This window comes from Tamandua tetradactyla, chromosome 1, assembly GCF_023851605.1.
Source record: "Tamandua tetradactyla isolate mTamTet1 chromosome 1, mTamTet1.pri, whole genome shotgun sequence".
NCBI classification, from domain to species: Eukaryota; Metazoa; Chordata; class Mammalia; order Pilosa; family Myrmecophagidae; genus Tamandua; species Tamandua tetradactyla.
In genome coordinates, this window is record NC_135327.1 from 180,555,288 (window position 1) to 180,570,016 (window position 14,729).

The 14,729-nt window shown below is 36.5% G+C and overlaps 1 protein-coding gene across 1 annotated transcript in view; it reads right to left on the minus strand.

Annotated features, from left to right (window-relative positions):
• The window catches only part of DGKI (diacylglycerol kinase iota), a 506,760-nt gene that overhangs the window by 280,630 nt on the left and 211,401 nt on the right, over nt 1-14,729 (minus strand). The window contains 1 exon segment of the mRNA XM_077143510.1: nt 8,865-8,930. Within this exon segment, the coding sequence (XP_076999625.1) occupies nt 8,865-8,930 (66 nt within the window).

Genomic DNA, 14,729 nt, shown 5'->3' on the forward strand with positions numbered 1-14,729 from the left:
GGCTTGTTGAGGGGAGCTCTACAATTTTTTTTAATGTTGAAAGGAAATAGCAAGGGAAGAGTACTATCTTTTAACAAGGAAGAACAGGCCATTTATACATGTCCAGAGAGATCTTAGGTTTCAATATTTTCAATGGCATCGATCCAGATGGTCCTATTCCATATCAAAGACTCCTATTGTTTCCAAATAAGGGTCATGACATTGCTTAGCAAACTTGCCAAAGTTAGTTCCATCTTCTCTGAAGCATTGTTTACTGTATAAATAAGATTGTGACCAGAAACTATTTTTTTCTATCTTACCAGTGCAGGAGATAAGAACTGTTTTATTTGGCCAAGGAGGCTTTCTGATATTCATAATTAGCTTTAATAATTGATTAATTATTCTAACCCTTTAACTGTGGGTCTCCAATATGTCAATTGTCCCCAACAGCAGACATCCAATTCCATAGATAAAATTACTACTTCTCCCAATTTTTCAAATGCCTGAAATATTGTCCCCACCAGTACAATCCTCTCCACCTATATTCTATCTCAATCTCCACCAGTAAAAGTTTCACAATTGCACCACTGCGACACACAGAATTTGTATATATTCCACCTACTGACAGTGAGAGCATCAATGTTGCTTCTTTAGATAGAGATGATCCAGCCCCTAGATTCCATTTTAGTCCCTGCTTCCTTGGACCACTCATGTTACTGTTTTAGGTCAAATTCCCAAGGAAAGAGATTCTGAGATGGAAATTGGTATTCAGGAAGCTTATTTTAGGGAGTGCCCTCAAGACAAATTACTACGGATGAGTAAAGGAAGTAGATTTGGGCAGAGAGTGTAGTTGAACTGGATTCAGTTATAAAGCCTCAGCTACCCTAAAGGAAGCTCTGGATCTGGGACTTCCCTTCAATATTTTCTGCCTATATAATCCAGCACTGACAGTCATTGAATGTGGGCTGCCCTTGAAGAGGGAACATGATGTTGGAGAAGTGGTACTCTTATCAAGGCTATTCAGCTGGGAGTTGTCAATAAGTAGCAATGGGATGCAATAACTATAAGGTTGGAGTTGCAGCCAGAGGGATCTGATCTGCAGAGAGTTATGGAAATGCTTAAAACAACATAATATTCCTAGGAGCACAATGGATTATCAAACAACAAGTTATTGCTCAATTGATATAATGAAGAGAAATCAAGAATGGATTATCAAGAGAGATGTGAGTAGATGCTCCAATGAACAGTTATGCTCTTTTGCTCTGTATCTGGACCTGAGTCAGTTTTCAGAGACATAGCTCATTGATGGAAGTAGAGGATAAGTGCCCAAGAACACTTAAAGATCACAGCAAGGGTATATGGCAATATGTCTCAGTTCCTTCCTAAAGGGACATAGGGTCATTTACTTGGGTAGCTGTACACCTGGGAAAGAGAAATACAGGAATGTTTAAAAAACTGTTGGACATGGATCCCGGTTTATATATATACCCTAGTAGCTGGGTATGTAATACCATCATGCTTCTCCATTAGAAGTATATGGAACTCAGTTTTAAAAAAATGGAATCCTGGACCAGATCTGATTTATAGTATGTCTACTGGTTCCACAGATCCATTAGAATTCATTTCCCTGGTCCCCAACTGTTCAGTTTCAAACACATACTTCGCAGTTGGAAAAACTGCAAAATTGATTCCTCAAGACTAATGTGTAAGAGCTATGATAGTGAAGAAACCCAAATGAGATGCCCAAACCACTCTTCTAGTCATGATCTAAATCAAAACCAATTCCACATCCTCAAACATAATAGGTATAAAATGCTATTAAATTAATATTATCAAAGGTTGTGATCATGGTATTATGCTTATGCTGTAAAAAATTATCTGATTGCTAGCCTTATAGGCTAAAGCAGACAGAAGTAGTGCTCCCTTTCATACCTCCCTTTGTTTTACCAGTTGGCTCCTTAAAACCCAGACAGATACTGGAGGATGTGTACTGGACCAGCACAAATTCAATTCAATGTACCCTACTTGCAGCTACTGTGCCAAATGTGCAATCTCTTGGCCTCAAGTACAAGACAATGAGGTCACTGGTTTGGCAAATAAATTCTGTTTCCTCCCTATCTGGAAGGAGAATCAAAAACTGTTTGCATTTACTTGTGAGAGTTAACAGTGTACTTTTACAGCCTTGTCCCAGGATTTTTAACTTTTCTATACTTTATCCTAATATAATGCAAATGATATGAACATTCTGCAAAACATCACTTAACCCACTACATTGATGACAAGAAGTAGCAAGTACATTGGTGGACTTGGCAGGAAAGGTGGGGTTGGGGGGACCATATGAGGAGTCAAAGGCCCCACACATCAGTAAAACTTTTATGATTCTGTGGTCCAAGGCATGCTGGAATATCCTCTCCAAACTAAAGGAAAAGTTATTGCTTTATACTTTTCTACCACTACCATTATTCCTACCACTAAGAATGAAGTCATTGGTAGGCCTCTCTGCTTTCTGGAGGTGGTGCATTGCACCATCAGCAAAACTTCCCTGATCTATTTACTGCACATTAATCTTGGTCTTACTGTCTGTTTCTTGGGGACTCTGACTTGAAATGCTGGCTTAGATATGAAAAAGTAATAATGTGTCTATCCTTTTATAAGGAAGGATCATGAGGTTGAGACTACAAAAGGAAAATTTTCCACTGAACAGCAGCATTTACTTAGGAGGTATCAAAACGAAATGCTGTGTTTCACCACAATTGCTTTTAACTAGGTGAAGTTGAAAAATAATGAATTAATATACCAATATACCAGACTCTCATCAAAGTAATTGAAGAGGCTTTTGTGACCAATTTTTTAGCCAATTTTGATGTACTTTTAGATTAACCTGACTTGTTCAACCAGTTGTAGATATACTTTTGGATTAATTCTGCTCTATAGAGAGAAAGCACTAATTATTCATCAGTAGAGCTGTCATTAGCTCCTCTCTTTCCTAATTCATAAAAAAGCCCTGGGTTTTGCTTCTCAGTTCACAGCTCAGTGTATTTCTCTACTGATTATTCAGCATTTCTCTGCCTGGATAGTAAATAAACTAAACATTGGCTCTGTTTATCATTGTATGGGTTCATTTTTTAAATATATAAACGTGTTGAATTTCCTTTAGCAAAAGGGAGTTTTACATAATTTCTTTTTCCTTCTTGACATTTCACTTCATTGCACTTTATATATTTTTTTTTCCTTTGTAGTTAAAGGAGGCTTTGCTGACACCAGTTTTAAGTTCTTTTGACATTCCCAGGCTTTTACACCGAGGACAAAGAGTGAGATGTATGCTTTCTTTATAAAGTGATTTGGGAAGAGCAATTTGAAAAAGAGGTGAGCACAGAGAACTACAAAAGTGTTCTCAGACATATAAATCAGTTTTAGGTTTTACGAAAGAGACAAATGGGGAATGAGGATTTGGAGACTGAGGATTTGCATGCCTTTTGAAATCTTAGTATGTCCAGTTTGTAAATATTGCCTTGGAAGCTTCAAAACTTTCCCTTCTCATCCTCTAGGTATTTTTATTCATTCACTGATGGTTTCTTCGCCTTCTCTTTTCCTTCTATCCCTTTTGCTTTCACCTCCTACATCACTCCTCTCTTTTCTTCTCCCAGTTTCCCATTTTGTTTCATGTTTCTCACTTTCTTCTTTAATTTTTCTCTTTAATATATTTATTGTCTTCATCTTTCCAATTCTTCTTTTTCTATCATCCCCCCCTTTTATGGGCTTTCAGTCTTTTGTCTGACAAGGATAATGTTATGTAAAATGTTATATTATTTCCTATGTTATACACAGATTTATTTTTTTTTCCTTTGTGGTTTCTTTTTTTTTTTTTTTGGTGCATGGTCTGGAAATATAAAGATCATTATATTATATTTATGATCTTTATATTGTATTTATACATCATTTTTACAGTTTAAAATTTTTTACCTGGTTTTCCAAACTTAAAAAACAGAGATATACAACATTTCTTATTTCTCTCTTGAAAAATACTAAACTGTTTTTATTGTCATTTGCACGTAACCTGCAATTGATTTGATCTTCATGTGGATCAAAAGGAAGGAACTAGCTTTTATTAGCTGGCATCTAAAATGTGAGACACACATTCATCACATACTGGGCAATAACCTTGCATAATATGCATTAGCACGTATATTAGGTGATAATTCTGAATAGGTAAAAAACATTTAAAAAGTTGTTGGCTCTGTGTTTTTTATTATATGTTCATCTATTTCTAAATCACTATGTTTGAAGTAGTCATTTTAATAAAATGTTTTATTTGCTAATATCTACTTTATATTTCAATAAAGGGAAAGAGAGAGAAAGCACCTATGAATGTGTACTTGAATAGATCCCATAAAAAGACCAAGAGCCAGAGGTGCATAGGTGGTTCAGTGGCAGAATGTTCACCTTCCATGAGGGAGACCGAAGTTCAATTCCCAGACCACACACAAAAAAAAGACTAGGAGTCAAAACTGCAGTTTTATCATGAGATATAACTATTTCTAGGGCCAGATTCTGGAAAAAAAAAAAAAAAGAAGGTAAATGTGTGGAAGCAGAATCAGTTTCATGGAAGAAGTAAGGAAGAAGACATGAAGTCATTTGTCCCAGAGGACCATCTGCCTTTTGGGTGTAGAGGAGCCAAGAGCAGGATTCTTGGGCATTTGGAATCTCTTAAAGTGCCCCCACTCCAACCCTGGCCAGAGCCTTGGGTAACCTGGATTCATAAGCTCCAACAGCACCAGCAGAAGCAACCAGAATTGGGTACTGGGGTAGGGGTAGTTCTGAAGAAGTAACAAAAGTTGCCAGAGTGACCAGAGCATCAGATTAGCTACAGACACTAGGATATCAACCATGACAAAAGCCAGGGGAGTTACTGCAGTAGCAAAATTACTCTACAAAGAACTAAGTGATTTAATCTGGCAATTACAGCAAAGAATATTGCTCTGAACCTTCAGCCTCTCTCCTATTAGTCAGCCAAGATCAGAAAGAAAAGCCAGGTTTCTAGCAATTTTGCCGACAGGGTGTCTAAGAAGAGGCTTGATTTCCTTGCCGCTGTTGCATTCCTGCTCCACATATCCTCAATGCAAAAGATTCCTCTATTATTTCGGGACAGACATACAGACAGGCAAATAGTCAACCTCGCCTAACCAGACCATGGACCCTTACCCTTGGACTTCCATTCCTTATCCCTAATCTAGCACAGTTACTTGAAAGCTGACGCTCAGGGCACACATATTGTAAGATTGTCAGAGGATGATAAAAGAATGCCCTTAAAAACACTAGGTCAGTAGTTTCCATTATTTTTAGACTCTGTAACCCCTTTCACTTTTCTTATAATATCGCAACTATACCTCCAAGGAATGTTTTTAATAATTCCGTTATTTTTGCATTACAAGATACTGTTACGCATACTTCATTTAGATGTGTACATTTGAAATATTGCACCATAAGTTATCTTTTAACAATATTCATCATAAATAAAGATTAGTTTTGATATTTTCCCATTGAATAAATGCTGCGTCCTGTTTCATTTACTTAAACTAATGACATGCAAAAGTACATATGATTTATGGACAAACAATTCATAATAATGTGACATGTTTGGTTAGGGAGCTGGAGAGGTATTAAAAATGTAGACCCAAGTTTATGTGTTGTTTCATCAAAAGCTGCTTCTGAGACTTAATGTTTGAAATCTTTGGATTTTGAGTTTCAAAATATTAATTGGTTTATTTTTATAAGTTTTACAGTATGTCTCTAAACAAGGAAATAAAAGATACACTGTCAGTTGGGATTTATAAACATTTTATCACAATTAGCATCATACTGGGTTATTATGAGTTATTCCCTCAAAAATGAAAAGTCAAATCAGCCTTAATCATCTCTATAATTTTTTCATTGTGTATTGATTTTTTTAAAGTACTGCAGACCACTCACATTGTTGTAAGAGATTTTTGATGGAATGAACATAATGTGTAGGTCTGGTGAAGATCACCCAGAGGTACATTTGCAAAATAAGTACGCATCCTGCTCTTAACCATTGGTTGGAGGCACATTAAATTACACAATACGTGCCAGATCAATCCTGCTTGCCCCTCTGGGTTCAGGCCCCATCCTTCTCTACCTAATTTTACATTGTAAAAAGTTCACTTTTTTGAATTACATCAACAGAGCCCCCTTCCCCTGTGCTCTGGCTTCTATCGAGTTTGGCCATTGGTGAGTGAAGATGAATGAGGTTAGAATATTTATTGCCCCAGCTGCTAAGTCACCTGAGGTTGGTCAAGTCCCATGACTAATGGTTACAGCTCCTGTCAAGGAGTTTTTCTCCATGTCCTCGTCCCTTCAGGCTTGGCTTGGCCAGGACTCCCCGCTGTGACTAGTCTCAGAGTTCTCTGCTGTCCCTTGTGGTTTCCTATACAGTACTCACACATTTGTAAACAGTCTCTTTACTAAATTCTGTACCATTTGTTTGCTGTCTGGTCTCTGACTCTCACTTAACGTAAGACTCTGAATAAAAACAATGTAAAACTATGCAATGGTCATAAATATGGCAGACTGTGGTATTTCGCTAAGTGTTAACGAGTTGAGTAATTGAATCATGGGCAATCTCATCTTAATATCTATTATATACCACACATACTCAACCAAATACACATTCAAAGCTCAAGGGAAAATCAGTTCAAATAGCTATTTACTGTTGATTAAAAAAGTAGAAATTAAAACCATAAACACTCTTTAACTATGAACACTCCCTAAATACCCAAAAAGTTTGTAAACCACTAGTTGAAAGAAAAAAAGTTTTATTGAGTGCAGTGACTATTTTTTACCCCATCTCAACAGGTAAATTATAGAACAGTGTGTATTTGTACGAGTGTATCTATATGTGTGGTTGACTTGAAGTCTCTGGATATGTATAAATGTGCAACTCTACTGATGAATATCATGCAACAGTAGCAAAGCTTAGAATTAATTTTTAATCACTAAATAAATAAATGGAGATAGGAGCACAAGCTTTCCTATAGTTTAGGGTAGACCTGGGATCTAAAGGAGGATTTTTTATTATCTGGGAAGGAGACCAAAGGTCTAAAACCATCCCATCCCATAACAGCTTGTATCTCCAAGAATTCAGGAGCAGCTGGATTTTAAACATAGGAGATGAATATAATTGTGCAATATTATGGGAATCTTGTGGAAACAGCTGGGATCATTGAATTCCCCTTGATAGTTGTGCTGTGCCCAGAGCTGTGGGCATCCAACAAGGCTACCTGAGAACAATAGGCAAGAAAAGAGACACGGCTCTAGCAATTCAGAGTACAGGGAGTCCAGTTTCTCCCATTTGGTTTACTATGCCAAGAGAAGACAAAACCAGAAAGGAGAGTATCATATGACACTAGGGAATACTTGCCACAAAAATATGTAATGTTCATTGATTTTCTTTTAATAAAACTACTCCAAACCCATTATGGCTTGAAAGTTATTGAGATGATGCCAGCTAATAGGATGTCCAGTGAAGACATTTTTGCAAAGTGAAGAACTTCTTCATCCAGATGCTTCCTATACTTCACATCTCTGACTCAAAAATTGTTGTGTCTGTCTATCCCCCTTTGTCTCTTATACACATACACAAACAAGCATTCTTATAAAAAATCTGTAGATCATCTACAATCCACTAAATAAGAAAAATCCATATATCCCAAGGCAATACTGTAAAGGAAAAAGTAGAACGATCCTATGAAAGAAGGCAATGTGAGAATATAGGTCTGATCTCCTCTTCCCAGCTATTTAACGTGGCTGGGAAGAAGCTCTAACCCCCTCCCACACTTTCTCTCTTTTTTCCTATTCCTCTTTCAACTTTTTAAATCCAACTTCTTTAAAGGCCAGGAAGGAACCAATTGAGAGCCACTGGGTTGAACTGGAGGAGGTATTAGTCATAATGGAGGACACTGTCTTTGAAACTAAGTATGTAGCCTTCCAGAGAAGAACAGAAGGACATCGTCTTCCAAGTACTGGGAAAAACAACAAAATTAGTGAAAATTTTTCCAAGTCTCAATCACCCTCAATAATCCTGCCTCAAGCAGCCAAATTCTTTGCTTCCCTCTATCGTCAAAAATGCCATTACTGGTCAGCTCACACAGTGTTTGACCCAGAGGAGTCAAATGAATGAATAAATTAATAATTAACTAAGGAGGAACATACTCTTCAAAATTACCTTCCACCCCACCAAATCAAAACTTCCATTTACTGATATCCATCCTCTTGTTACTGATGTCATTTTAAAAAATCTTTATAAGGTGATTCATCACCACTTCCCAGAGGATCCTTGTATTTCTAAAGTAGTTTTTGTCCATTAAAAAAATAATAATAATAATAGCTCAAATCTGATGAAGTCAATAGTATATGGAATCTACAGAGTTTAACAGTATATGATCATATACCACCAATCCCTTATCTTGCCTCACTGTTGAAAATGGCACCGTATCACGAGGAACTTTTATATAAACAGTCATACCAAAAGAGAAAGAGTACATTTGTAACCACAAATGAGGAGGACCATCTTTTTCCAGGAACTGGAGAAATCTTTCAATTTTATTAAAATTCCTGCATGAAGGAAGAGTGTATCCATCTCTCTTAAAATGTGCTAATTCCTCCTATTAAGACTACTGCCTCTTGTGGTGAGTTCCAGAACAACCCCCTTTCTCTTAAGGAAAGGGAACTTGGAGAAATATGGTCTTTTGGAGAGGAAAGGGAGTGTACTGAACAGTGGGTTCAGGCGGCAGGGCTCATCTACCTGGGGTACGTGCAAGGCCTGAGGGAGCCTCCTGCGATGGCCATGGGGTGCCTGGGCCCCTTACCTTACCACACTGCTTACATTTTCCCTCCTGCCGCCGCCTGTGCACCCAGTGATGACGCACAAAATTCTGTGGGAAAACAAAATGAAAACGAATATGTTTTAGTTTATAAACATCAATATTGGATTTTCAGTGTCTTAAGGATAAGGATTTCCCTAAATCATAAGCTAAGCTCATATAAACACATAAAAGGGACACGCGGAGCAATGATTAGTTGGATAAACCTGAATGCACTTGGGAAAGTGAAGCTGATTCACTGTTCCTGGAGATCTTTTGCATTTACAATTGCCACTTATCACGGCCTCCTTCAGCGTAAATTCTTCCTAGTGGGAGGCAGCCATATCGGATTGCTGTTACTATACTTTCTCCCTAGCAAAACTCTGTGCAGATTTGTGAACCTGCCAGCAGATCCTGGGCTGGGAAGTAACTGAGGCAGGTAAAAGAAATTTTTAAAAAAGTAGTGAGAAGGTAGAGGAGAAAAGCTGAAACACCAATATGCAACTCAGTTTAACTAATATATATATTTAATACTTTATATGTGCCAGGCATGCACTCTGCTGAACATTCTAGCCAGAAAGAACTAATTGTTAGAAGAATTAAAAATTCTCAGAAAGAAACAGGTCTCCTGACTCTGGACATAGTGAGAATTTTTCACTAGGAAATTGAGGAATAGAAAAGCCAAAAGGAAGACATGACATAGAAATATGGGTATATTGTGATGTTCTTGCAATGATGTTGTGTTTAAACAGTCTTTGGACACCATAAAACAGATTAGTTTTCAAGGCCTAGTCAAATCATGGAGATGTCTGAAACACATAAATTCCTTTTCCTCCTAAATAGACAGTAACTCCTGGATCAGATTTTTAAGTAGCACCCATTACCATTAGCTCTTAGGATATGTTTTAACAGAGAAAGTTGTCATACGGCACAATGATGCAGGTAACCTCTTATAACTTACATATAACTTATCCTTCTTTTACCAACAAACCTAAAGTTTTATTAGGACTAAAGTCCTAATTTTTTTCTCTTGCTTTTTCTAAGAAAACATATTTTATATGAAGCTAACATATCTACATATCTTTCCTTTTGAAATATATATTTCCTTTCCTGAAATATACAAATCCTTTCGTCTTAAATATATATTCAGTCATTCAATAAATATTTATTAAATGCCTACTATTTTTCAAGCAAGTTCAGTGGGACAAAGTAACAGAGCAGTGTCAAAGAAAAAAAATTGCTCTAGAAAGGCATGAAATTCGGGGTGACATGATTACTTTAACAGGCATTGCACTATCAGTACCAAAATACCCTATCTATTTCTCTTAATAAATGTCAAATCAATTTAAATTAAAACTAGAAAAAGATCCTGGGGGAATAATGGTCTTTTAAAGGTAATAAGATATAAAGAAGCATAATGGTTTCTATAATTAGTCTAATTTTTGTCTTGCTTTCCCTACTGCCATGATTTAAGAAAACAAAGATACAATTCCTATATTGTTCTCAGAAAGAAGCTAATAATCATAGGTACCATTTATTGAGTACAAATTGTGTGCCAGGCACTTTTAAAAAGCTCTACATGCAATCATTCACTTAATCATCAGAAAAATGTTCTTGAATAGAGATGCTATTCAGTTGGTGTGTGCCAGTCAAGTCCCATGAGTTGCTAAAATATTGAAATATTTTGATATCAGCTGGCAAATTGCAATTTCGTTCCCCTGTCACCTCCCTGGCTCCTACCCTGCTGCCATAGCCTCCACCACCCCCCCACCATTGGAGACCACTCCTACCTCCTCATTATCCAGCAACTAGAATATTAAGTTTTGATATGAGGTCTCCAGATACTAATTCAACGAGCTTCTATCTGACCACAAATCATGTTGCCAGACAACGTATTGCTTCCTTTCAGAAAATTGGGCTCTACCCAGCTAGTGGTGGTTCTGCACTAGTGTAATTATGCATATGGACCATTCCGGGTCCCATGGCAGGCTTTGGCTTCAGGGCAGTGGCAGCAATCCCAGGGACCTACACAGTTATAGTGCCCGTATCATCAGCTCAAATCTACAGTATTACTGGGGATGAAGGTACCAGAGCCTCAACCTTTCTGTTTCACAGACAGATTTATGCTAGTCTGTTATGACCACTACCAGTGCTAAGAATTTTAGCTCACCACCTGTTAAGAGTAAGGGCTAGGGGATCTGTCCTGTAGCTGTTTGTTGAGGAGGGCTTTGAAAACTATAGCTTATATCTTTCTTTGCTTTATATATATGTTATATTATACAATAAAAATAAAAGTTTAAAAGAAAAAGAATAAGGGCTAGAGAGGACTGGAATGAACTGGTAATTGTGACATATCCCAGTTCACATCATTATAGGGCATGTTATTGCAGGGTATTACTTTAATTATGAATATCATCCTCATTTACAGAGGAGGAAACCAAGGTGTGGAGAGGTTACTTATAGCATAAGGATGAGGACAGGAATTCAAACCCAGGCAGCAGAATCTCTGTGCCTAACCATATTCACAGTTTCTCTCCTTTACTCTGAAAGATTCTGTTCAATGTAGTTCAATATGACATACCAACAAATGATTCCAGTGAGAGTCAATAGTAGAACTATTGAATTTTTTTAAATGTCAGTATTATAAGTGATAGAAACAATTTAATATAATTGCAGTTATTTAGCAGAAGCTGAGGGGGAATGAACGATACCATAGATATTAAGAGAAATTCTCTAGTTATTTAGACTGTAAATCACCTAATGACTATCAATTTAAAGGGGGTGATGTTGAAAGAAGTTGATGCAATTACCTTTGTCAAATTGTGCTGATTGAGGGGATTTTTAGTTTGTGACAGTTCTAATTAATAAAAGGCTAAACCAACAATTTCCACAAATCAACAATTATTTAGAAATTATGAAACTAATGTAATGAATCATTGTGCTACCTTTTACATAATACCATGAATTTTAGTCTATTTGGGGAATAAAACAACATATTTTAGCTGTCTATTAAAAATGAATATATACAACTCTACCATTTATTAAATATTTTTAATATCTTTTATCTAGGGAATAGGTAGGAAACTAAGGCAGAGTTCTCTAAAGTAACTTAAAAGCACTAATAAAGAAGAAACTCAGGAAATGTCTCCAATCTATAACTATGATTTGATATGTCAAACATCCTTTTATTCAGAGTTCTTTTTAAACCATTATAAATTTCTTCTGCTGCTTACACACAGTTCGAAAAAAGTAGACATCCAATAAATGTATGGTGAATTGAATGAAATTTTCAACCTAATTTCCTTGAAAATTAAATCAGATGTTACCATTTTTTAAATCATCATTTGCACCAATAAGAAAAAAAAGTTCCCTAATTCTTATTTTCTAGGCACTTTCATTTTTCACACTATTTTATTCTGACCATTATTCATATCTCCTAAGTTATTGAACTAAAATTAGATTCAGGATTCTTCCACTGCAAATATGAGTGTTGCTACACTGCTTTTAAGATAGCAAAGGAGATTTTCTAACACTATATGTTTTTTCTGTTCATCAATAATCTGAATTATTCATACACAATCTTCAAGCACTGAGTAAGGGAAGGGCTAATATAAGTGTTAATATACTGGTGAAGCATTATCAGAAGTTTATATTCAGTATTCTTAGCAGTAATATACAATGATCAATTATTTAAAATAGCTAATTCTATTCACAATACTATACATAGAGAGTTAAAGGATCTTCTGGATAAGAAAACTGAGGCTCAGAAAAATTCAATTCAGAGGAGTTCAACAAATACTCATTAAAGATCTTCCATGTGTCAGGCACCATTCTACGTGCAGGGTACCATGATGGGCAATTCCTAATCTAGATCCCTGCTCTAGAGGTACCTACAACCTAGTTGAAAAGAAATACAATTTAAACCCTGCCATGTTAATTCTAAAGTTTGTGCTCTTTCATTGACATTACATAAACTGCATAATGTCTCTTAACTAAGAATCTCAAACGAGTCATAGTCTGTGATAAAGTTCATCTTCAAAATATCCTCTTAGATCAAGAGTTCTTAAACACTGCAAAAAAAAAAGGACCTTTTTAAAAAGTTCATTCACTCAATATAGTCATTGGTTACATACTCTGTGTCCTGGTAAAATGAGTTTGGGATCAATTCCACGAATAACCTCTAAAGCTTACAACAGAAGAACTGGATAGCAAAGAACAAACAAGTAAGATGCATAAATAATTATGACATACAAAGTTCTCTGAAGTGGCAGAACAAGGTGCTGTGATAAAGAACTATGTGCTACTTAATTAGAGGTGGTTGTCATCAAGATAGACCTCTGAGGAAATGGTATTTAAGCCAAGGCCTAGCTCTAAGAAACAGCCAGTCATGCAAAGAGATTTCCATTACAGCAACAAAATACACAAATAGCTGAAGCTAAGGAGTATCTTGGGTGCAATTCAAGAACTGAAAGAATGACCATGTGACAGCAGTATGGAGCTGGAGAGGTAAGCAGAGCCCAGACTATGCCAAACTTTTCATGGCAAGACAAGGGTTTTGATTTCTCTCTAAGTGCTATGGAAACCCTGACTACTTTTAAGCTGGAAAATTATATGACTGTGATGGTTAGGTTCATGTGTCAAATTGACCAGGTGATGGTGCCTAGTTGTCTGGTCAAGCAAGCACTGGCCTAACCATTACTGTAAGGACAGTTCATGTATGTTTATTAAATCATCAGTCAGTTTATTGCATCTGTGGCTGATTACATCTATGATCAACTAAGGGAGTGTCTTTCCAATAAGCAAATCCAATCAGCTGGATTTAATTCCTTCAGTTGAAGGCTTTTAAGGGAGGAGACAGAACTTTCACTTTTTCAGCCATCTAGCCTTTCCTGGAGAGTTCATTGACAACCTCCATTGGAATTGCCAGCTAGCAGCCTGCCCTAAGGAATTTGTATTCGTGCATCCCCACAGTTATGTGAGGCACTTTTATAAAATTTCATACATGCTGATATCTCCTGTTGGTTCTGTTTCTCTAGAGAATCCTGACTAATACAATGACCCAGTATTTATTGTTAAAAATCAGTCTCTGAAATTATGGATGGATTGAAGAGAGTGGGAATTGAAGAAGCACAAAGAAGCTACTGAAGTAGTCAAGAAGAGAGGTCATGGTGCCTAAGACTAAGGTGCTAACAAAGAAATGGAGTTAAATAGAGTTGAAATATATTTTATAAATAAAATTGATAGGACTTACTAATGAATTACATGTGGTGAGCAAGTGAGATAAGGAGTCAGTATGTTTTTTTGACTGAGGAGCTGGATCAATAGCCATCTCATTTTCCAATGTGAAAAAGTAGCTTTTATGGGTATGGATATAAAGAGTTTAGTTTCTGATACATTATATTTGAGATGACTATAATATTTCCAATAGACCTGTCAAGTGGAATTCCAAGAAGTCTGGTCTGGAAATGTAAATTTAGGAGTTGCCATCACAGTCATGGAATTTAAAGCCAAGGTTTTGGATGAGATCTTCCAGCAAGAGTATGCAGAGAAAAGAGAACTATATCTAATACTAAGCCCTGAGGAATACAAAAATGACAGTGGATTGAGCAGTGAAAGTGGTAGGAGGGACTGTCCAGTGAGGTGAGGATGAAATTAGGAAAGAGTGATGTCAAAAATCCAAACAGGATTGCAGCTAAAGACGGATGGAATATTCAATAATTGGAATGTTATTGAGAGACTGAATTGGAATAGAAAAGTATATCATGGATTTGATATCAGTGAGATAATTGGTAACACTGAAAAAGGAATTTTATTGCACAGATAAAGGAGAAAACAGATCAGAAAAGGTTCAAATTATTAGAAGGTGACATA